Here is a 21941-nt window from a genome sequence, read left to right on the forward strand (position 1 = left end):
AACCCAAGGAAGCCAGTCCCAGCTGAGCAGTCAGAGATTTGGCTGTGGGCAGCAGGGGATCTGGGGGGCTCACTGTGAGCCTCTGAGGGGCCCTGGTTTGTGCCCCCCAGCCCACCCTTAGAGGTTTCTGCCACGCAAACAAGGACAGCTGGGAGGGACTTGTCCCAGCCCCATCTGCTGCCTGGTACACTCAAGCAGACAGGAACTGTGCCAGGGTTACTGCCAGGTTGTGTGGCAGAGAGGGAACTGCAGGACCCGGTGCCACTGGGCTGGCCCTGCTGGGAAGGAAGGTGCCATCCAGCACACGAAGGGCAGTGACAGGTAGACACTGCTTTCTGTCTCTGTGGAAATCAGCACAGTGCCTGTCTTGCAAAGGCAGGGACCTGTGTCAGTCATAGGAGTTTCCTGAAAGGAAGAAACACCAGGGACAGAAAGCACCATTTCTAGAGCACTGGCAGGGCAAAAATCCCAGCGAGATGAAGACATCACAATAAACAGATGAGTGGGATTCTGGGCCAGGTTTGCCTGTGATGGCAAGGTCCTGCCCATGACAACTGGGGAGCAAATGGTCCCATTGCTCTCCTCTTTCTGGGTCTTTTTAGGACCCAGAGGAATCCTGATTGAGGCTGTGAAGCACTGAGCTTGGAAAGTCATGGTTCATTGTTGTATATTGTTTTGTTTTTGTATTTTTTCCTGTGGACAGCATCCATTTGTTACAACAGCCAAGCCAGCATCCATTTTGGTACCACTCATCAACTCAATCAAGAAGTAGGAGACCAGAACGTAACAATTGTGTCAAGACATTATATCCATAGCCAATTTTGAGTAGGATTGTAGAGTCGGATTCTAGAGTAGGATTGTTGAAGAGTTTTGTAGAATAGGATTATAGATTAGGATTAATTAAATAAAGTTTCTGAAATATCAACTCATCTGGAAGATTCCCATCCTTCTGACCCCTTCAGAAAACTCAACATTTCCTTCTGAGTTACCAGTTGTTTTTTCTTGGTCCTCAGTCACACTTACAGCTTCTTTGGTGTACTTTGAAAGGGCGGTAGGATCTTCTTCATTCATCCTACCCAGAGCACATTGCCTTTGGAGTACGGTTTTTGCCTAGCTGTGGTATTTCTAGTTGAGGCAGAAAAAGCAATGGCATTTGTAGGAAAAACCAAAGGAAGAATGCAGCAGCCCAAATCCCCTGTGCAGATGAAGGCATTGACCTGTGACTCAAGAGCATTTGAGTTCCTGCCACTTGGATTTGTATCCCTAAGTGCAATGTCTTTGGCGGAGTGAGAGCCTTGCTCAAGTGAGAAAGCAGAAAGATCAGAGAGGGTGCTCGGGAAGGTCTCCTGTGGCGCAGAGATGTCAGCGCCTGTGATAGAATATAAGAGAATAGTGCAGAAGGCAATCTCACCCCTGAGGAGTTGCAGCTGTACTAATCACCAAAGATTAGGAACAGGCCTCCCCCTAACAGGCCACAGCTGTGTCCAATGAGAAGACGAGTGCTACAAAAGAGTGGGTTAGTTGGGTGAGGAGAGAGATTGAGTTTGTTGGTTGTGCTGTGAAAAAGAAGGAATCAGTGGTGTGAGGTGATGGCCATGAGAAATCACTGAGAAGGTATGAAACTTTTGAAATAAGATGACAACATGAGGTGAGAGGGGGCCCCAGCAGAGCCCTGGCAGAGGCTGGAGCAGGCTGAGCCCCGGCAGAGGCAGGCTGGAAGGAGGCCCTTGGAGCTGCAAGAGGCAGCAGCCGGGCCCTGGGTGCCTGTTCCTGGCAGCGGGCGAATCCTCCGCTCTCAGAGCCCAGGTGGCAGCTGGCTGCTGCCGAGGGGAAGCGCAGCCGTGCTGGGCACAGCCCAGCCTGGAGGCATTGGCCGTCTGGAGTGTGCCCAGGAGCAGAGAAAGGCCCAGGGCAGCCGAGGGCCGCTGGGCTGCCTGAGGATTCCTCCTCTTCTGCCGGCTGCCCTGCAACTCCTGGCAAAGGTCAGCAGTGTGTGCAGCACTCTGGGCACCGGGGCAGGAGCTGGGCTGCTCGGCAGGCTGGAGCACAGGGCAGCCTCCTTCAGGCCCGGCTCTTGTGCCAGGAGAAGCGAGGCCAGCATGAGACAGGGACAGCTTGGCAGGGCACATCTGCAGGAGCCAGCGCCTCACGCAGCTCTGGGAGGAAGCGCCTGCAATCCTGCAGTTCTGCACTGAGCCAGAGCAAAGGTGTGAGATGCAGAGTGTTTTGCAGGAATCTTCAGACCCACCAGGCCAGCTGCTTTGTGCTCTCTGGCACACAGCAAGCGCTGTGCAGTGCAATTCTGAGCTGCTGGGAGAGAGGTGTTAGAAATAAACAAACTCTTGGACACAATTTAATGGAGACAAAGTTATTAAAGGAAAAGAGAACCTTCTTGGTAAGGATTCATCTGAGCCAGCTGTGCATCTCTCTCTCCTGAGAGCCGAACATACACATGCCAAGGCAATGCTGCTTTTTATTGCTTTTCCCAGCCCTGCGTGATCCCTGTCCCCTTTCCCTTTGGCTGGGTACTAGGGAACTTCTGGTCTCTCCTGACAGCCTACTTTTCTGTCCCCTCTCCACTTCTACTTCCCTTTTGGTCTAGTGTTCACCCCCTCCCCTTTTCCAGCTCACAGCAACACCCACCAAATTAACTGGGACAAATGCAAAGCATAATTAACTCCACCTAGTGCCAACAGCTTTCTTTTTTTTTTTTTCTAATAACCTTTTGGCTGCAGCAAAATATTACCTCCTATCTCCCAAAGGGAATCAGGGATGAGCCTGTGGCTTGTGCTTGGGGAGTGAACTGATTTGGAAGGGAGCAGAAGGTTTCAGAAGGCAGTTTGTGTTTTCTTCATTCATTTCTGAAGGAAAAAGGCAAAGCAGCTTCAGTCAGCAAAAGCATTTGCGAGGTGCATTGATGAAATGCTTGTGAGCAATTCCTAGAGCAGGAAGGTGTTGAGAAAAAGTTGAATTGTAACAAATGCTGAATTCCTTTAGCTGTACCAGACAGTGTTGAGCCCTCTATTCCCCCAGTGCAGTGACTAATGCGTGCAAATTGTTGTCTTAGCCTTGAGAACAAAGAGAGTGGTCCTGCTAAGAAGGTTTCTGTCCTTTGGTTTGCGCTGCAGCAGGCTCTTGGTGGCCTGGCAGGCAAAGTGTGTCGCGGGCCGCGCCCAGGTGGCGGTGGCTGCGTGGGCTCCTGTGGCCCTGGCAGCTCAGTTTTGGCCGTGGGGCCTCCCCTGGCACCGGTCCCGGGGCTGCTCCTGGCACAGGCAGCGGGGCCGTTCCTGCTCCTGTCCCCAGGGCTGCTCCCGGTTTTGGCCGCAGCTGCTGGCGGTGCTGGGATGAGCCCCGGCAGCAGGGCCTGGCGGCCCTGATGGGAAAGAGCCACCAACCCCACTGGGAAGGGGCTCAGCTGTCCCCACAGCCCCCCTCGGAAGGCAGAAAGAGCTTCCTGCACCTTTCTTCCTCTCTTAAATACGTTGTCCCAGAGGCATCACCAGCTTTTCTAATTGGTTCAGCAGTGGGCCTATTTTCAGAGCCAGTCAGTGATTGGTTTTGCCTGCACGGAGAAAGCTTTTAGCAGCTCCTCAGAGAAATCCCACTTTGGTGGCTGCCCTCTTTCCTCCTCTCCAAAAATTAAGCCCTGCAAAACCAACAAAACCAGACAGTGGTGGTCCAAGGGCTGGGGAACTCAGAGACACAGAGAAAACTTGAAAAACTTGTGTGGAACCATTCAAAAACCTCACATGGGTTCATATCCAGACACACAGCTAAAGCCCAGCTATTTCTCTCTTCTTTTGCTTTTTAACTGAGAAAGGAAGTCACAGGTAATGTGGTTTCTATTCCACATCTATTGGAGTAACCCCAATATCCTATCTCTTTAAAATGCTGCAGTACTTAAGATTGTCAAATCAGCACTTCTGTGAGCATTCATTTTGCAAAACTCAGTTCTGAGTAACAGTTGTAGACTAAAACAATAACATATCTCTGTATAAATTAAATCCTATTTTAAGGAAATAAATAGTATAGGAGTTAAGTACAAAAGAAACCAACAAGCATTGTTGAAATGAAAGATGTTGCTGCTACTCCTGCTGTCTGAAATACCTTTGAAATAAATTTAACAAGACCCTTCAAATGTATTTGCAGGTGTACAAGTCCAGTTTCAGAAAAATGAAATCATGTCCAAGAAAATTCTATAAGGCGATGAGAAGCATATGTGCATTTTCCTTATAACCTTGGGAGTTTACTCCTTAAAAATGGCAAAGTTTCTAGATCAGTCTATTTGCAAAGGAACTGCTTATCCTAATAAGTTTAGATACATTTCCCCTTTGATTACAAATAAAGCATTGCACCTTCAAGGCATACAGTCTTAAACCGTGGTGTCGGCTATGCACAGGTGACACTGCGCTCATTGCCTCAAACAAGGGGAGCGCAAACATATAAATCCCCCCAGACACGTCAACATACAAGCTGTTATCCAACTGCACAAACACCTTCTCTCCTAAACCAAATTAGTCCCTCTATCTTTGCTATCAGAAACTCAGAATGCTCTTTTTAGGACTTTTAAAACAAGCAGTGTCTTTGGATTTTTAAAATGTCACCAATATTAAGAAAGTCAGTGCTGCAGTGAAGTTGCCCTGCGTCTGATGTAGGAAGCTAGCAGGAGGCTGTCACACAGGGATTGGCAGTAGCACGTACAGAAGCCTATGCCTTGGGTTTTCCTCTGCATGGTATATTTTTTCCTTGAAAGATTTATGATTTGAAAGTGAATCAGAGTTAGTCAGCAAAAAGAAAAAGCAAGATGCTAATTGACATGGGCTAATCAACAGTTCCAATTAATTTAAATATGTGTGGGATGATGATGCGAGTTCAATGAATAAGTTTTCTTTTGAGAAGGGTATAAGGACATGACCTCAAGGCTGCAGGAGAAACCATTTTTTGTTAGCTAGAAATTCCTGTTATTACCTTCCTGTGCATAATTTTTAACCTTTCTGTAATCTCAAATTACTTCAGTTCTGTGATTATTGCATCTGCATACCAGCTGCCATGGTCATATTTTGGTTCAAAATATGTTCGTAAAAGCCATGGTTATATTTTGGTTCAAAAAATAAGAGAACACGCCAATCAATATTTCAGTGATCGCACTGGTAGACCTTTCAGGTTTAATCTTATTCCTGCTATATTTAGAAACCTGCTCTTGACTTCAGCAGGAATTGGCATGAGTGCCTAACCAGAAAAATATGGAAGGTAGTTGTTAGTGAGTTTCAGCATGAAAATGATTTTATAGACACTCTAAACTGAAGTGACAGGTGGCAAATAGTCAGAAAACTCTGCAACTGAAACCTTTTAATGGAATATCTCTCTTTCTTCAGATCCATCCTTCAAGCACCTTTTTAAAATCTGTGGAGTTCACGGGGAACCTCTAATACCTTTATTTATAAGGGTAAATTTTAATTTAAAGCTGTGAACACAAAGGGAATATTAAACCACATGCTTTAGACGCTGCAGTTGATGTTTTCTTTTGCTCTACCATACTCCAGTGTATTTGAGAAAATAGTACTTATGCAAACCTGTGTGTCAGTGTAGTTAATCACAGTGGTATTGTATGGATGGATGTACGTACAAAGCTTTGAGATAGAAAATATCTTGAAGTTCAGACTTTGTTAATTCTTACTAATAGACTGGGAGTGCTTTGGTTGATGTGATTTCGTGGGATTGCAGTATCTCTTCTTTTAAGGCAGCCTGTAAGATATAACTCTCTACCCCATGTAGCCATGATATTTTCTGAAAAATCCCTTGGCCAGGATTTTTCCTCCTGAGAAGCTGAGAGGCCTCAGGAACAAAATGTAAACAATAATTATCTCCTGCTATGGAACGCAACAGGTGGATCTTTGATTGGTCTCATGTGGTTGTTTCTAATTAATGGCCAATCACAGTCAGCTGGCTTGGACTCTCTGAGGGTCACGAGCTTTTGTTATTCATTCCATTCCTTCCCTTTCAAGCCTTCTGATGAAATCCTTTCTTCTATTCTTTTAGTATAGTTCTAATATATCATTTTAATAATATATATATAATAAAATAATAAATCAGCCTTCTGAAGCATGGAGTCAAGATTCTCATCTCTTCTGTTGTCATGGGACCCCTTGTGAACACCAAAACAACTCCACACCTAAGATATTCTGTCAAACAAAACAAAACACCTTGAGAGAGTTATAAGTTTTTTGAGAATTATAGCCCTAGCTTTGTTTATGTATAGTGACTATTTATTGAATTAGCACTCCCAAAAGGCAGATTTGCATGTGGCAGTGGAGAGCAAAGCAACAGGGACCCCCTCATGCATCCAAAGGAGATCTGTTTATTGTAAAAATTCTTTTATTCTGCATCCTTTTTATGCCTTTAATCTCAAACTGACATAACTGAAACCAAAGTGAAACCCAACACAACTGAGCAGAAAGAAGGTACCCATTGGCTGGTGTTACCGAATGTCATGGATGAGCTTGCTACCAAGCCTCAGGACTGACTGCCAGGGGCTTCTCCCAGTCAGGTCTCTTAGGAAGCTGCAAGCATTTCACTGGCCAGATCCCCAGGGGGCGTGGAGTTCAGACCAATGAGAATATGCAGACCGGGTCTTTCAAATGCTCTGTATTAGGGGTAGCCTGGGAAATAAACACTCTCTGTGCCACACGAACCTCGAGGCTGAGCAAGCTCTGTCTCCTGCACCCGCAACCCCCTCATTTGACCTAACGTGGTAAACTCTGAAATTATAAGAACTCAGAAGCACAGAGCAAAAGAGACACACGACATTAGAGCTTGAAAATGGTGTAGAACTGGATTACAAGCAGCTTGAGAGCTGGGAAGTGGTGTGGAAACCAGATTACAAGGGCATCTAACCCTGGATTGGTGTTTGGAACCAGAGAAATACAGCCTGGGAGCTGGAAACAGTGACAGAGCCAATATGGTGAAAAGCCAGGACTTTGCTAAGTAATGTGAAGTGCTGTGAGGTTGCTAGCCTTGTTTTTGTGGACTGGAACCACTTAGGAGACAGTCGGAGTTTGGATGTCAGGACCAGAAAACTCCGTAATGAAGGTACTGATTTTCTTCTTTCAAAGAAGAGGGATAAACACAATGAACGAGCTCTACAAGCTTTATTCACCTGGTGCGAAAACCATGAGCTGCACATATCAGAAGGGGACATTTTAGATTTGCCCTTTTGGGAGAGGGTTGGACAGAATATATTTGAGGCAGTGTCATTTGGTGATGATGCAGCCATCGGTATTATAAAACCATGGATGCTTGTTCTGGACTTATGAAAGGGGGAAGGGCAGCAGTGCAGCCACCTCTTTGTTCCACCCTGGGCGTGAGCAGCATTGCTGCGGGAGCTGGCGGGCCCCAGCAGCTGAGAAAACATGTCCTACAGCAATGGAACTGTGGCTGACCGATGCGGAGTCGTGGAAAGCAGCACAGCCCCAGGGAGTGGGGGAATCTCGGAAAACAGAGAGCATCCAGGGGCTGCCCAAGCCGAGGACACCAACGATGTCCAGAGAGCCAGCGGCTGTTGGGAAGGATGAAAATTTGACAAGAAAGTCACGCAGATATGCATGCTTAGCAGAAAGATTTTTAAATGTAGAGTCTGATGAAGGAATAGAGATGGAAGCAAGTTTTGATATAGAAGAAAACAATTGCTGAGCCAGTCTTACTGGATAACCAAGGAGGCAAAGGGTATGTTAGTTAGAAGGGGTTTTTGTGACTTAGAGCAAAGTCTGAGAAACCCACCTCAAACAAGATGTTTTTACCAAGCAGAAAGCACAGGCAAACAAGTCAGCAAAACTGCAAGTAGAAAAAAGGTCTCAGAATTTCCCACTGCAAGAAAACTGAAAAACAACTCCTAGCTTAAACTGTAATGTACTAGCTTTTAGAGACTGGAGAACAGTAACATGAATACGGTAATTATAGTAGTTATGATAGGCTATAGATAATAGTTAAGATATAGATTGGTTGTACTGTATTAACGTGCTAAGCAAAGAAAAGTATATAATGCAATGTAACCAAAACCAAAGGGTCGCCAGGCCTGCCTGCAGCTGGAGCTGACAGCTGTAGGCACAGGCTCTGTCACCCACCACCCTGCACTGCTGTAACCTCTTGGATAAAATAAACTGCATTTTGGAGAGCCGCCTGGAGTCCCACACCGCTCAGGTGGTGCCGATTGCACAATTCAGACACGTGGAGAGATGAGGGCTCCCACAGCTCTGGCAGCTGACTCAGGCGGGCACAGCATGCCGCCCTGCTCTGGGGGAGCAGAGCACATGGTGGGCACTTCTGCCCCTCTGGGCACACCACACCATGCAGCTGCTCCGAGACCTCCGGGTTGAAGGGCAATTCCGCAGCCATTGCACCCTGCCACATGGCCGCTGAGATCGACCCTGCCATTGGCACCGGGTCCCCGCACTTCCCATCACCATGGAAAGCGAGTGGGCTGGCTCCAAAGTCACACCTCTATGGAGCCTCGCCGTGTCTGCACCGGGAGTGGCCCTGCCCCGGAGACTTCCTCCAAGGATGGATCTGAGAAGAGCTGCAGACACCAAACCCAGAAGCAGAGCGTGGGAAAAGCCCCTGTGGAGGGCCCAACCAGCAAAAAAGAGTGGAAAGGAGCATGCGAGGGTGTGGGGCCATGCCAGCAATAGCAACCAAGCCATCCTGAGAAGATGGTGCTGGCCACATGCCACAGCCATTTGCCAACATTTCCCTATTAACGTTTTTAAAACCTCACAACCACCTTAGCTCCTGAAAAATCAAGGCTATCATGTTCCAAAAACTCTAATATAAACACACTGAAGGATTATCCTACAAAAGTTAGGAAAATGTACAATTGTTTGTAAAATATGCCTAGGAGTTCATAGTAAAATACACATTATGGGTGTTTGCGATTGTTAGGACCAAAATCAATATGCCTATGATTTGGAAAATGTTATATTTCTGTCTCAGGCAACTACTGCTGTGCATCAAGGAAGTCTAATTGTGTGTGCATTAAGAAGTGTTTTCTTAATACTCCTACTCATTATTATTGCCTTGTTTCAAGAAGGATGGTTAAGATCCAATGGATATCCACTAAGATACCAAAAAAAAAGAAATCTATTTATCATAGCCAAATTTCAGTTGCAAAGTTCTTTAATTGAAGTTCTGCCACTTGTCCTCATTTTGTCCTAGGTTGCAAGGTAATGTGTGTATTCTATCTGCCATCTGTTAGAGGTGCGTCTCTGTTATCTTCTGTTAATTGAGCAGTTTTCTTCATCTCTTCCAGAAACCAGTCCTCCCTCCGGGGAGACATCTGCTCTTAATGTGCCATTGAGTGCCACAGCATGACTGATAAAATTACATCATCCCACATTGTGAGAAGCTCTGCCCAGAGGGAGGAGCCAAACATTCCTAATTGGATAGAAGCTGAGATTTTGGGACACCAGGAAAGCCTTTTCCTCTGGATTCCCAGAGAAGCAGCTGCCTTTTCCACTGGATTCCCAGAGGAAGACCAGGCCCATCTACACCACCACTGGATCTTCAGAGGAAGACCACACCCTTCTACAGGATCACTGCTTCAACAAAACCACATCTGCCTCTCCAGGAGGATGGCAGCCACCATTTCAATTGGATTGCTACCAATCCCCTGACCAACAGGGTGTCTGTTGGAATGTTGGAGGACATCAGACAGATGATAGACTTTGGACCTGGTTAACATCAGAGATTTGATAACGGGATGCCTTGGCAAAAGCAAACAGAACTTTGAAAATTAGACCTAGATTGCAAGAAGATGAAGTCGAACAGCTTTACTGGAAAAAGAAAATCCCATTAAACTCTGCAAGCAAGAGATGTTGATATATGCATAACTTTGTGTATGTGATTTTAACCCAATCATTGTAGTACACATTACTAGTCTCCCTCAAATAGTATATAAGCACTTGTATCCCACAATAAAGTTGGATTCTGATCACTGAGGCAGTCTTCCCCATTTCTCTCCATCCCTGACAGGTGTCAGGTTGTATCCTGACTCTGTCAGTGTTGTTTCCTATTACTGTATTGTTTACTTTACTTTTATTTTCTTCCCTAATAAAGAACTGTTATTCCATATCTTTGCCTGAGAGGCCCCCTTAATTTCAAAATGATAGCAATTCAAATGGAGGGGGTTTACATTTTCCATTTGAGGGGAGGTCCTGCCTTCCTTAGCAGACACCTGTCTTTTCAAACCAAGACACATTTTTAAAGTTAAAAAGTCATCTGTTAAATGACTAACAAAATTTTTTATGCAAAATAATGTACTTTGGAGGATCACCTCACCAATCATTAGCTATAAACATAAGGCAGAAATCCATTGTTAAAGTGATAGTGGAACCCTGGAAAAAGTTAAAGATAGAATCTAAAATGTTAGGCTTTGTGCTTTCCCAGATCAACTGCATCTGCGTAAGTAGTATGATAAATTATATAATTGCTAGATGTGATGATTGTTTAGTAATTAAATGTAATTATTATATAACCATAAGAAGAGAGAAACTAAATTTATGTATACAATGGAACAATATAAGTTTATAATTAACATGAAAGTTATATAACGATAGAGTATAAAAACATGATCATTTCGGATGTAGGGTCAGAGTCAGATTTGGGTTGAATATACCCCTGACACCCAGAGCTCTTAATAAAAAGCACCGCATATAATCTCCCGTGATTATGTGTTTTTGAACGCTAACATTTTGGCGACCCAGATGGGCCCCTTGGGAGTGCTGCTGAGCGAGTTCGTGACTCAATCACACTCCAGCTAGCACTGAGGGATTCTCATGGAGCCCATTGGCTGCGACCACTTCCGCTGCTCACAAACGTCCCCGGGAGAAAGGTAAGGTGCCTTTTACTTTGGTTTGATTTTGGATGCCTGCCAAATAAGACACAGCGAAATCTACGCTTGGTTGGGCTAAAGGAATTCCTGTTGGTACAAGCCTAGGCGCCGTTCCGTAAGACAATCGTGAAAGCACTGCGGGTTCGGCATTTGTGGTGTATTTGAAATGGAGAAACTTAAAAGGATTTTGGGCAGTAACACCCCTATCCCGCAAACTTCTCCTTTGGGGTGCTTATTAGCACAGTGGAAAGAGGGTAACTTTGGGGAAGAATTATGTAAAACTAAGCTGATTGAATATTGTAATTCATGGTGGCCAGAATATGCCTTGGAGAACAGCGAAAAATGGCCAAAATACGGTACTCTGCAATATAACACTGTTTCGCGGTTAATGTCGTTTTGTAAACAAGAAGGAAAATGGGATGAAGTACCTAATGTTGATCTGTTTTTCTATTTATGGGGAAAGCCAGAATGGCAGGATGAATGGGATTATTAGTGGTTAAAACATCTGCAAAGTGTGGGATTTGTGAGGAATGTTGTTTAGAACACTTGGCGTTAAGAGAAAGCTTGAGTAGGGAAAATTATACAGATATTGATTTACAAATAGCTCCAATAGGAACAAGAGAACCTAACCCTATCCCACCTATTTCATCTGTCGCTATCTCACTTCCTGCTCCTCACCCACCTAGTCATGAGCCCATCTCGTCTAGTACACCTTTCCCTCTTTATCCTCCTCTCCCATCATCACCCGATCCCTCTTCCTCAGAAGATGAGCAAAACCTAACTGTGATAGAAAGGAGAAAGAGGTATGCAAGTGAAAAAGATAGCAATGGTAATGAATCAGATCCCAGTAGCCCATAGAAACCGGAGTCAATCAAAGCTTGCCCCAGTTGTGTATAGAAAAGGCATAAGCACACAAAAACGGACTGTGATTGCCCCTTTGCGACAAGGTGTCAGAGTGGAAGGGCCAGTATTTGTAAAAGTGCCTTTTTCCCTGGCAGACTTAGTTATTTGGAAACAGTCAGCCGGAACATATAGAGAAAATCCTGATAAAATGGCATGCATAGTAAAAATGGTTATAAAAACTCAAAACCCTGACTGGGATGACATACAAGTAATATTAGATACTCTGATGGATTGTACTGAAAAAGAAATGGTACTTAAGGCAGCCAAAGAGAGGGCAAGAGAAGATACTAGAAATGGGCTAGTAACAGGGAATTTAGATGTGAATTTCCCAATTGAGGATCCAAATTGGGACCCTAATTTATTGTGCGATATTAGGAAATTACGGAAATATCAACAGTGGATCCAAACAGGAGTTCAGAACGCTGTGCCCAAAACTATAAATTGGTCCAAACTATATGAGGTTCAGCAGGAAAAGAAGGAATCTCCCACTGCGTTTTTGGAGAGGCTTAAGGAGGTAGCCAGGAAATATACAGCCCTCCGAATGGATACAGAGAAAGCAAAGGTTCGGGTCACTCTCATATTCTTGGGCATATCACAGGACGACATTTGTAGAAAATTCCAAAAATTAGAAGGGGAAGAACTAAGGAATTTGGATAAGTTACTTGAGGTTGCTTGGAAGGTATGTAACAATTGCGAAAAAGAAGCTAGTAAAAGGCAGCAGCAGAATCTTTTGGCAGTAATACAGGGGATAGGGAACCCAAATTTCAGGGGACGTAATAGGAATGGTCAGGGTAGGAGACCAGTTACCCAGGGGTTAAGCCTGAATCAATGTGCGTATTGTAAGCAGGAGGGGCATTGGAAGCGAAATTGTCCAAGCTTGAATAACCAGTTTGACCAGGGCAATTGGTTCCAGCAGGCTACCAAGGAGATGGTCCTGGGGGAGTATACCAGCTGACTAGACATAGAACTGGTAGAACAAGTTAAGGAACCTGTTATAAATATACAGTTAGGGCATAAAGAGGTCAGATTTCTAATAGATACAGGAGCTACTTTTTCTGTATTGAATGATTTGCAAGGACAAATTGGGGACAAGGAAACGACAATAGTCGGCGCTACAGGGAAAGAGGAAAAACGGCCTTTCCTGCAACCCCTAGATTTGAATTTTGAAAACAAGGTTATAACACACAAATTTTTATATGTACCTGAGTGTCCAATTCCGCTTTTGGGGAGAGATTTGCTGGCAAAAGTTGATGTGGTAATAACCTTTGAAAATGGAGAGCTTATAATGAAAATACCTGAATCAAAGACAGGACAGATATTAATGATCAAAGAGAAAACTGTTCCCCCTATCCCTAGGGAGGTAGAAGATGCAGTGATTCCTTCTGTATGGGAGACAGATATACCAGGGAAATCTAAATTGGCACAAGCAGTGCATGTAGAGTTAAAAGAAGGGGCAAGGGCTGTGCAAGTCAAACAATATCCCATAAAACCAGAAGCACGGCAAGGAATAGTAAAGATTATTGAGAAATTCTTGAAATACCGAATTTTAGAAGAATGTGAATCAGAATTTAATACACCAGCATTTCCAGTAAAGAAGCCAAATGGCAAATATGGATTAGTGTAGGATTTGAGAGCAATAAATAAAATAACAAAGCACATTTATCCAGTGGTAACAAATCCTTATACATTGCTAACATCCGTAAAGGAGATATATAAATGGTTTACCATAACTGATTTAAAAGATGCCTTTTTCTGCATCCCCCCCTTGACAAAGAAAGTAGGAAACTGTTTGCCTTTGAGTGGGAAAACCCACGGAACAGAAGAAAGACCCAGCTCACCTGAACACAATTACCCCAAGGATACAAGAACAGTCCCACCCTATTCGGAAACCAACTGGCAAAGGAACTGGAGATTTGGACTGAAAAACGGCAAGTACCAAGAGACCAATACTTATTGTTGCAGTATGTTGATGATATACTAATAGCTACAGAAGAAAGAGCAACCTGTATAAAGGTAACCATTGAGATTTTAAATTCATTGGGAATGGGAGGCTATAAAGTATCCAGAGGAAAGGCACAAACCGCACAACAGACTGTCATTTACCTGGGGTGTGAAATTTCACAAGGGCAATGAAAACTAGGTACGAACTATATCCAAGCTATTTGTGCTATTCCAGAGCCCCAGAATTTACATGAGTTGCGAGTCTTCCTCGGGATGGCAGGATGGTGTCGCTTGTGGATTATGGACTGATTGCGAAACCCCTGTATGAAGCTCAGAAGACGCAGCCATTCACCTGGGACAAGCCACAGAAAGAAGCCTCCCTAAAATTAAAGGAAGCACTGACAACTGCTCCAGCACCAGGGTTACCTGATCTGTCTAAAGATTTTAAGCTGTTTGCACATGAAAGGCTGCGCCTAGCACTAGGAGTCCTGACCCAACGTCTGGGAAGCTGAAAAAGGCCGGTGGGCTACTTTTCCAAACAACTCGACAACGTAAGTGCTGGGTGGCCCCCATGTCTGCAGGCAGTCGCAGCTACTGTGATCCTGATACAAGAAGCCAGGAAACTTACTATGGGAAGGCACATATATGTCGATGTACCACACATGGTACCCACTGTCTTAGAACTAAAAGGGGGCCATTGGCTATCTCCCAGCAGGATGATGAAATTCCAGGTAGTCCTGACTGAGCAAGATGATGTCACATTAAAAACAACTAACCTTATGAACCCAGCTTTGTTCCTAGGTACCACAACTGAAGAAGGCCCATTAGAACATGACCGTGTAGAAGTAGTAGAGTACACCTGTTCAGCAAGAGAAGACCTGAAAGACGTCCCACTAGAGCAGCCGGACTGGGAGCTGTTTACAGATGGGAGCAGCTTCGTGGAAAATGGAACCAGATACACTGGATATGCGGTAACAACAGTCAATACAGTAGTGGAGGCAAAGGCATTACCACCAAATACATCTGCCCAGAAGGCAGAACTGGTTGCTTTACCAGGGCACTAGAATTAAGTAAACGGAAAAAGGTAAATATCTGGACTGACTCAAAATATGCTTTTGGAGTGGTGCATGTACACAGAGCACTGTGGAAAGAAAGAGGATTGTTATCTTCTCAGGGTACGCACGTTAAACATCAGGATGCAATCCTGCAATTGATAAAGGCAGTACAAAAACCTGAACAAGTGGCAATCATACGCTGCAAAGCACACCAATCAGGAAACTCCAAAATCTGTGAGGGAAATCAAAAGGCAAACTGGGCAGCCCGACAGGTTGCTCAAGAGGTACAAACAACAATGGCATTGATACCCTTGAAGCTTAATGTATCCCAATTCAATTTGCCTCCAAAACCAAAATGTTCAGTAGAAGATGAGAGACTGGCATGTTTGCTAAATGCACAAAAGAATTCAGAGGGATGGTATGTGACTGCACAAGGACAAATAGTGGTACCCCCCTTGATAATGAGAGAAGTTCTACAAATTAAACATAACGAATGCCACTGGGAAGCAGAGGCATTGGTAAAATTGCTAAAGCAGAGTTTAATTTCAGTATGGATGTTAACAATGGCAAAATCAGTAATGTCAAAATGTGATATCTGCTAAAAAAGCAACCCAGTGGCCATGCGAGACGCACAGTTAGGAAGAATTTGGATAGGAATAGAGCCAGACTATTGACAGGTAGATTTTGTAGAACTACCAAGAACTCGAGGATAAAAATACCTGTTAGTGAGGGTTGACACATACTCTTGGTGGCCAGAAGCCCTTCCCTGTCGCATGAACCAAGCAAAGGAAACAGTTAAGTGGTTGCTACAGGAGATTATTCCCAGATTCGGGGTAATGAGACAGAGTAGGGATCCATCCTGAATTAGGTGAAGTGTCTAACAATGGTGAAAAGTCTGTGAGGCCAAAGCTGAAGGAAAAACTCGCATGCCTTTTGAGGAGAATTTTCTCCGTGTGCGTCCGGCGCCATAAATAAACATACCGAGCTTTACAACTTTTATAAAGTTGTGAGGTTTCTTCTTTTCTCTGCAAAACATTATGGTGAGCCAGCCAGGAGTTCTCTGTCCCCGCAGGGGCAGGGGGGATAGACGGACCTCCAAGGCGCGCCCTAGGATTTTTTTTCCTGGTGGGGCTCCACTTGTCTCAACTTGCCACCTGCAAGGACAGACAACGACTGGCCTGCGGAGGAAGATACGGTATGTACTAAGGGGCCCCAGGGGGGAGGAAGGAGAGAAAGGGAGTAAATCACCCAGAGACGTCTGGGTTCAGCTGATAGAGCCGCTGTATTAGAGACGGGGTTTGTCGTTCTGATAGAGCAGACCGCTAGCGGCTTTGGGAGTAAGCCGGGTGAACCCGTGTATGTGTGTATTGGGGGTTCGTAGTTCTGATAGAGCAGAACTGGTGAGCCCGTGTGTGTTTTGTTTGTGTGTGTGTGATGTCCGGACACTGTGTTGCTGTATGGTTAATGTGTGTGGTCAGTGCACTGTGTTTGTGATCGTGCAGGTGATAAGTGTATGGTGTATAAAAGAGAGTAAATCTACAGTGCCCTAAAGTGTGGGGGGGGTCAGTACTCCCCATGTTTGAAGCAGCCGAGTGAGGCCAGAGGCGCTGGCTGCAGCAGGCTGCGGGGGCAGGGAGAGAAGTGCCCTGCGGAGAAGTGAGTGGAGGAATGTCAGTGATGGTATTTATCGTGTTTGAATGTAGTGATTTGTGTAGATTTGGTACATTTTAACCATGAGTATGAGCTCAGAGAGTTCCTTTGCCTTGGATGTTTGGACTTGATCTCTAGACTGTGTGCTGTTATTTTGATTGTGTCCAGGAAAAATTGATTTGAGTAAATGCCGAATTATGGTATGCTGTGTTGAGAAAAGTGAGCACTTTGAGAGATATGTCCTTTCCCAGTGATTTTGTGTGGTGATTTTCTTCCACTGCATTGTGGTAATTTGATTCTCAGATTGTATAGTGGTGTTTGTGGAGATTTTAAGATTTTGTTGCAACAAGAGTAGCATTTTACACAGGAGAACTATAGTACAGTGATTTATGTTTAACTTCGATAAAGCGAGTTAAAGGAATTCCAAGAATTCTCCCCCTCATAGTAATTCAAGCCTTGGCTCTTGTGAATTTGAGATAAAGGGGGGGGGAGAGTGCGTGTGTCTGTGTCTGCGGGCATATCAGAGTTTCGGCTGTGACTAGCACAGCCTTTTTGCAAAGCAGCAAAACAAGTGTAAGTAGACACAGTGCTTAATTAGATTGTGCAAGAAGAGAACTAGAAAAGACTGATATTTTGTAAAACAGAGTTTCTATAGAAGGGATGAATGAGATGAATTAGTTAATGAGACTTACGAGATTTATGAGACTTCAGTTGGTACTGCAGTAAGTCTTTACTGGAAACAATGCGCTGAAAGGATTTAAAGTTCTCTGTAACAAACAGAATAGCCTGCCTTTGTGAGCAATTTCAGGGAGCCTTTGGTACATCAAGAGGCTGGCACGCTGTGTGAGGTGACAGTGGCTGTGCCCTGGGCACAGGGACAGCTCTGGCTGCCCCGTCTCCCCAGGGAACACGGGAATGGCCTGTGAACAAAAGCTGGATGTGCAGGTATTATTGCAGTGCGGTGTTTATGAGAAACACTAGTATTGCTGTTTTGCTGTTCTAATAGGAAGAAAAATGGGAGAGAGTTTTTGTATGCTGAAATGTCTTTTGTTTTAAGAAATCACCCAGAATGACAAAGAGACTTTGAGATCAGACCGCCCTCTGGTCTTGGCCCTTGAAAAAGAAAACAAGGCAAAGAGAAAGCAAATCAAACATGTTGTTCAGCATGCAGAATAAGATAGCAACGTATGAAATCAGGCAAGGATTATCATGCTGAAATGCAAAGCAATCACAGTTCGCAAAATGAGTACATATGATTTGCTAAAGGCTTCCTCCCAAGGTAAGGGAGGAGGGGTAAAGATGACCTCCCCAAAAGGGAAGAATTTTTGTCGGCACAAGGGTCATATATTCAGTTTTAAATAAAGCTTTAGTACCGGTGGAGAATGTTTATGTTGTAGTGTGGGGAATGAACAACTGGCCAGTGTGAGAAGGCATACTTTTGCAAACCTTTAAAGTAACACGTGTACTATGTGTACCTAAAAGCTTTTGTACAATTCGCTCAATTTGCTAAACATTCTCAAATGAGAAACGTTACTCTGGAGGCAAATGATATAAAGATGTTAGGCTTAATATTAACAGACACTGAAATTAAGAAAGACATTAGTAAGGAGATATTAGAATAAGTAAATAAGTGTTTTCAAGAGTATGAGCCTCTGCTGTACCAGGGAGAGTGAAAGATGCTCCCCCATGGGATGCTCCCCCATCACGCTTAATGAAAGAACACAACCAGTGAGAACTGAGTAGTACCCTCAAAGGGAAGGTAAGGAAGGAATCAGCCCAATTATTGATAGTACTGGATTAAGGACTGTCAATAAGATAACACAGAATTTATACCCTGTGGTAGCAAATCCATAGATCTTACCAACTTGTTTAACACCTGAGCTAACCTGGTTCACTGTTTTAGGCCTAAGAGATGCCTTCTTTTGCCTCCCTATCCACGAAGCCAGCCAGAAAATTTTTGCATTCAAACACAAGCTCACATAGTCCATGTGCCTGAAGGCTTCAAAATTCCCCATTGCAATTGGAGAACAGCTTGCAAAGACCCAGAGTCCTGGGAAGCTCCACAAGAGGAAAGGAGGCTGTTGCAGTACATGGACGATCTTCTAGTAGCCACTCGGACGAGGGAAGCGAGAGAAGCCTGGATGGTAAGCCTTTTGAATTTCCTAGGACTCCAAGGATGCAGAGTCTCAAAGAAAAAAGCAAAAAAAAAAAGGTAGTGAAACAGAAGGTAATCTACCTGGGGTAAGAAGTGAGTGCTGAGCAGCAGACTTTAAGGCAGGGAAGCCCTATGCTAAACCCTGAAACCCCAGACAACGAAAGAACTTCAAACCTTCTTAGGCATGGCAGAGTAGTGCCAGCTGTGGGTTTATAATTATGGACTGTTCGCCAGACCCCTCTATGCTCTTATTGCCAATGGAAACAGAGATCTCCAGTGGACAAGAGACGCCACACGGGCCTTTCACCAGCTAGAGAGTCCCCTCATGTCGGCTGCAGCTTTGAAACTTCCAGATGTAAGTAAAGCATTCTTTCTATTTTCCCACGCAAGGAATTGCCCTGGCAATATTGGCTCAAGACTTGGGTCCATACCAGAGGGTAGTTGCTTACTTCTCTAAGCAACTAGATGCAACAGCCGAAGGATGGCCAGGTTGCCTCAGAGCTGTAGCAGCACTTGTGCTGAACATTCAAGAGGCACACAAGTTTACCCTGGGACAAAAATGACTGTGCTAGTGTCCCACACAGTGTCCACAGTACTGGAAGTAAAGGGTGGCCACTGGCTTTTCACCAGAGAGGTTTCTGAAATACCAGGCCATCATGGTAGAGCAAGATGATGTAGAGATAGTGGGGACTAATATTGTCAACCCAGCTTCTTTTCTCAGCGGAAATCAAGGAGAAGCAGTACACCATGTTTGCCTGGAGCCCATTGAAGCTACCTCCTCCAGCCGCCCAGACTTAAAGGACACTCCTCTGGATGATGCAGAGACCTGGTTCACTGACAAGAAAGCGACATTGCAAAGTTCACAGTGACTACCTGCAGAGAGGTAATAGAGTCTGGACCCTTACCAACAGGTACCTCTGCACAAGATGCTGAGATAAATGCATTGACCCATGCCTTAGAAACAGCAAAAAGCATTCAGAGTTGTGTATGCACATGGAGCCATCTGGAAGGAGAGGGGACTGCTGACCTCACAGGGAAAGAAGAGACAATTCAGCTGCTGGAAGCAGTTCAGCTACCTGAAAAAGCATATTAAGGCACACCAGAGAGTGAGCTTAAAATTGGAAGAAAGAAATGAGCTGGCGGATGGAGAGGCAAAGAAAGCAGCAAAGGGTGAAGTACAGATTTTCCTCAAAGGTACCCATAATACAATAATACAAATCAAAAGAGACGTACAACTGCAAGGGGTTGGGCTACCATTGAAAGAGAGCTAGTAATCCCTTCCCATTTTCGTGGTTACTAGTGAAGGAAGGGCATTAGAAAACACACTAGGGCCTAACTACTTAAAAGCCTATAGAGTGTGGCTCCTTTTTCGAAATGACCAAGGATGCGAGTGATACAGAGTGCATTGAAATGAAGTGTTGACTTTGAAGTAGTAATTTCCACAGGCTTTCTAGAACACACATCTGATTGAAAGAATTACTGTATTGTTGTCAGGAATTTATATGCCACTATCACTCAGGTGAGCTGATAATGTGATCCTTGCCTCCAGACTAACCTCAAAATACCCCCCCGGGCCAAAACTCAGTCGGACTGGGAGAGGCCATGAGCCTGTACAGCAGTGGCAAATCAACTTTTCAGAACTCCCAAGGAAAGGGGGGTATCAGTACTTACTGGCATTAATAGATACATTTTCAGGGTGGCCAGAAACATTCCCCACCAGAGCTGTCAAACCTCAAGTGGTGACCAGATCATTTTTACAAGAAATAATACCATGCTTCAAAGTTCCAGCCACAATATCCTCAGATAAAGAATCATATTCCATTTCCAGAGCAGTGCAACAGATCAGTAGCCACCTGGGCATAGATTAGGAACTTCACACCCCATACCGCCCCCAGTCAAGTGGCCAGGTGGAGAGAATGAATCATTTGATTAAGCAGCAAATCATAATACTGGGGCAAGAAGTTAATCTACCCTAGCCCAAGCTCTTCCACTAGCACTACTGCAAATTCAAACTAAACCTTTTGAGCTAAAGGAATGCTGAATCCTTTTGGAATGCCTTATAGAAGACCATATAGAATACAAGGGGAATGTACAGAATGTCCATCTACATGGTGGCCTTAAGCAAAAGGCTCACAGTAATTGAGAAACATGTGGCTGGAACTCAGAGCAGGGAGTTAGATAGCCTGGGGATGATGTATATGTTAAGTCTCTTACAGAGAAGACTTCGGAACCATAGTGGGAGAGACCACTGCAAGTACCTCTCACCACCTTTACTGCAATCAGAATCAAAGAGCAGAATGCCTGGATCCATCACTCTCGGGTGAAGAAGGCCCAGAAGCCCCTTCAGGAGTGACGCCAGGAGACAATGAACTGAGACTAAAACTTACTCGGGCAAAATGAGTATATTGCGGTCGGGAGTAGCTCATACTTTAGTGTACAGAATTGTTTTGTATGGAATTATAACTGAAGTTTTAGAACTAGAGAGTACCTCTACCCAAAGCAATGCTGAATGGCCTTGGTCCCTGGCATTTAAGCAGTATACTGGATCCATGGGAAAACCTTCTGAGATAAAAGATTTAAACATATCTACCATAGTAATCCACAAGAATCAGGTATGTGAGGAGCAAGAATAGCAAGAACAGGAACTGTGAACACTTCAAGGAAGCAGAGGAGAAGAAATCAAAGTAAAGTGCTCGGTCATCAATAGGATGGCTTATGAGAGACCAGATGTAATTAGTGTCTGAACCTCCCCTGGTGTATATGAACACCAGGAAGTCTGTGATAGCCTAAGTGAATCAGACTGTTGGTGTAATTTCACCCTGATACAGCCTGTAGAAGTGACCTGCCTTTGAGCTCGAATTACTGTCAGACTTTCATTTGAATTCAAAGTGGACACTGCACTTTTTACCACAGCGGGGCCTTATACACCCCATACTAGTTCAGACTCTACCCAAACTCCAAACTTGAACCTTACGTAGTAAAGAATGTGCCAGAACAACAGCTATTACTCAATCCAGAATGGTCTCTCAAACGTGTGGAGTTGATAATGCAAATTAATATCTCAAAAATCCAACCAGCCTGCTCCTCCTTCCTAAAAACTTCCTTTGAGGGCTGGACAACATGGTCACAAAAACAGGCATATCTCAGGAGCAGACAAGAAAGGACGGAGCCAGCTCTCCTGGTTCCTAAAACCAGGAACACCAAGAAATCAGTTTCCATAGGTCATTTTCCAAGCTGGTTGGCTGAACCCCCAAGCAATGGCTGGTAAAGGGTGCTGAACTGCCGGTGGTAAATTAACCCAAGCAAAGAAGGTGATTTTCCTTATTTATAGCTATCCCTTTTCCTACTGAGATTT

General features: G+C 44.5%; 1 protein-coding gene across 1 annotated transcript in view; it reads left to right on the top strand.

The window, feature by feature from the left end:
- The window catches only part of LOC135460133 (serine/threonine-protein kinase PAK 3-like), a 58871-nt gene that overhangs the window by 23217 nt on the left and 13713 nt on the right, over positions 1–21941 (top strand). Inside the window, exon 12 of the mRNA XM_064736804.1 lies at positions 704–768. Within this exon, the coding sequence (XP_064592874.1) occupies positions 704–768 (65 nt within the window). The remainder of the gene's footprint in view (positions 1–703; positions 769–21941) is intronic.

Source organism: Zonotrichia leucophrys, chromosome Z, assembly GCF_028769735.1.
Source record: "Zonotrichia leucophrys gambelii isolate GWCS_2022_RI chromosome Z, RI_Zleu_2.0, whole genome shotgun sequence".
Classification (NCBI taxonomy): domain Eukaryota; kingdom Metazoa; phylum Chordata; class Aves; order Passeriformes; family Passerellidae; genus Zonotrichia; species Zonotrichia leucophrys.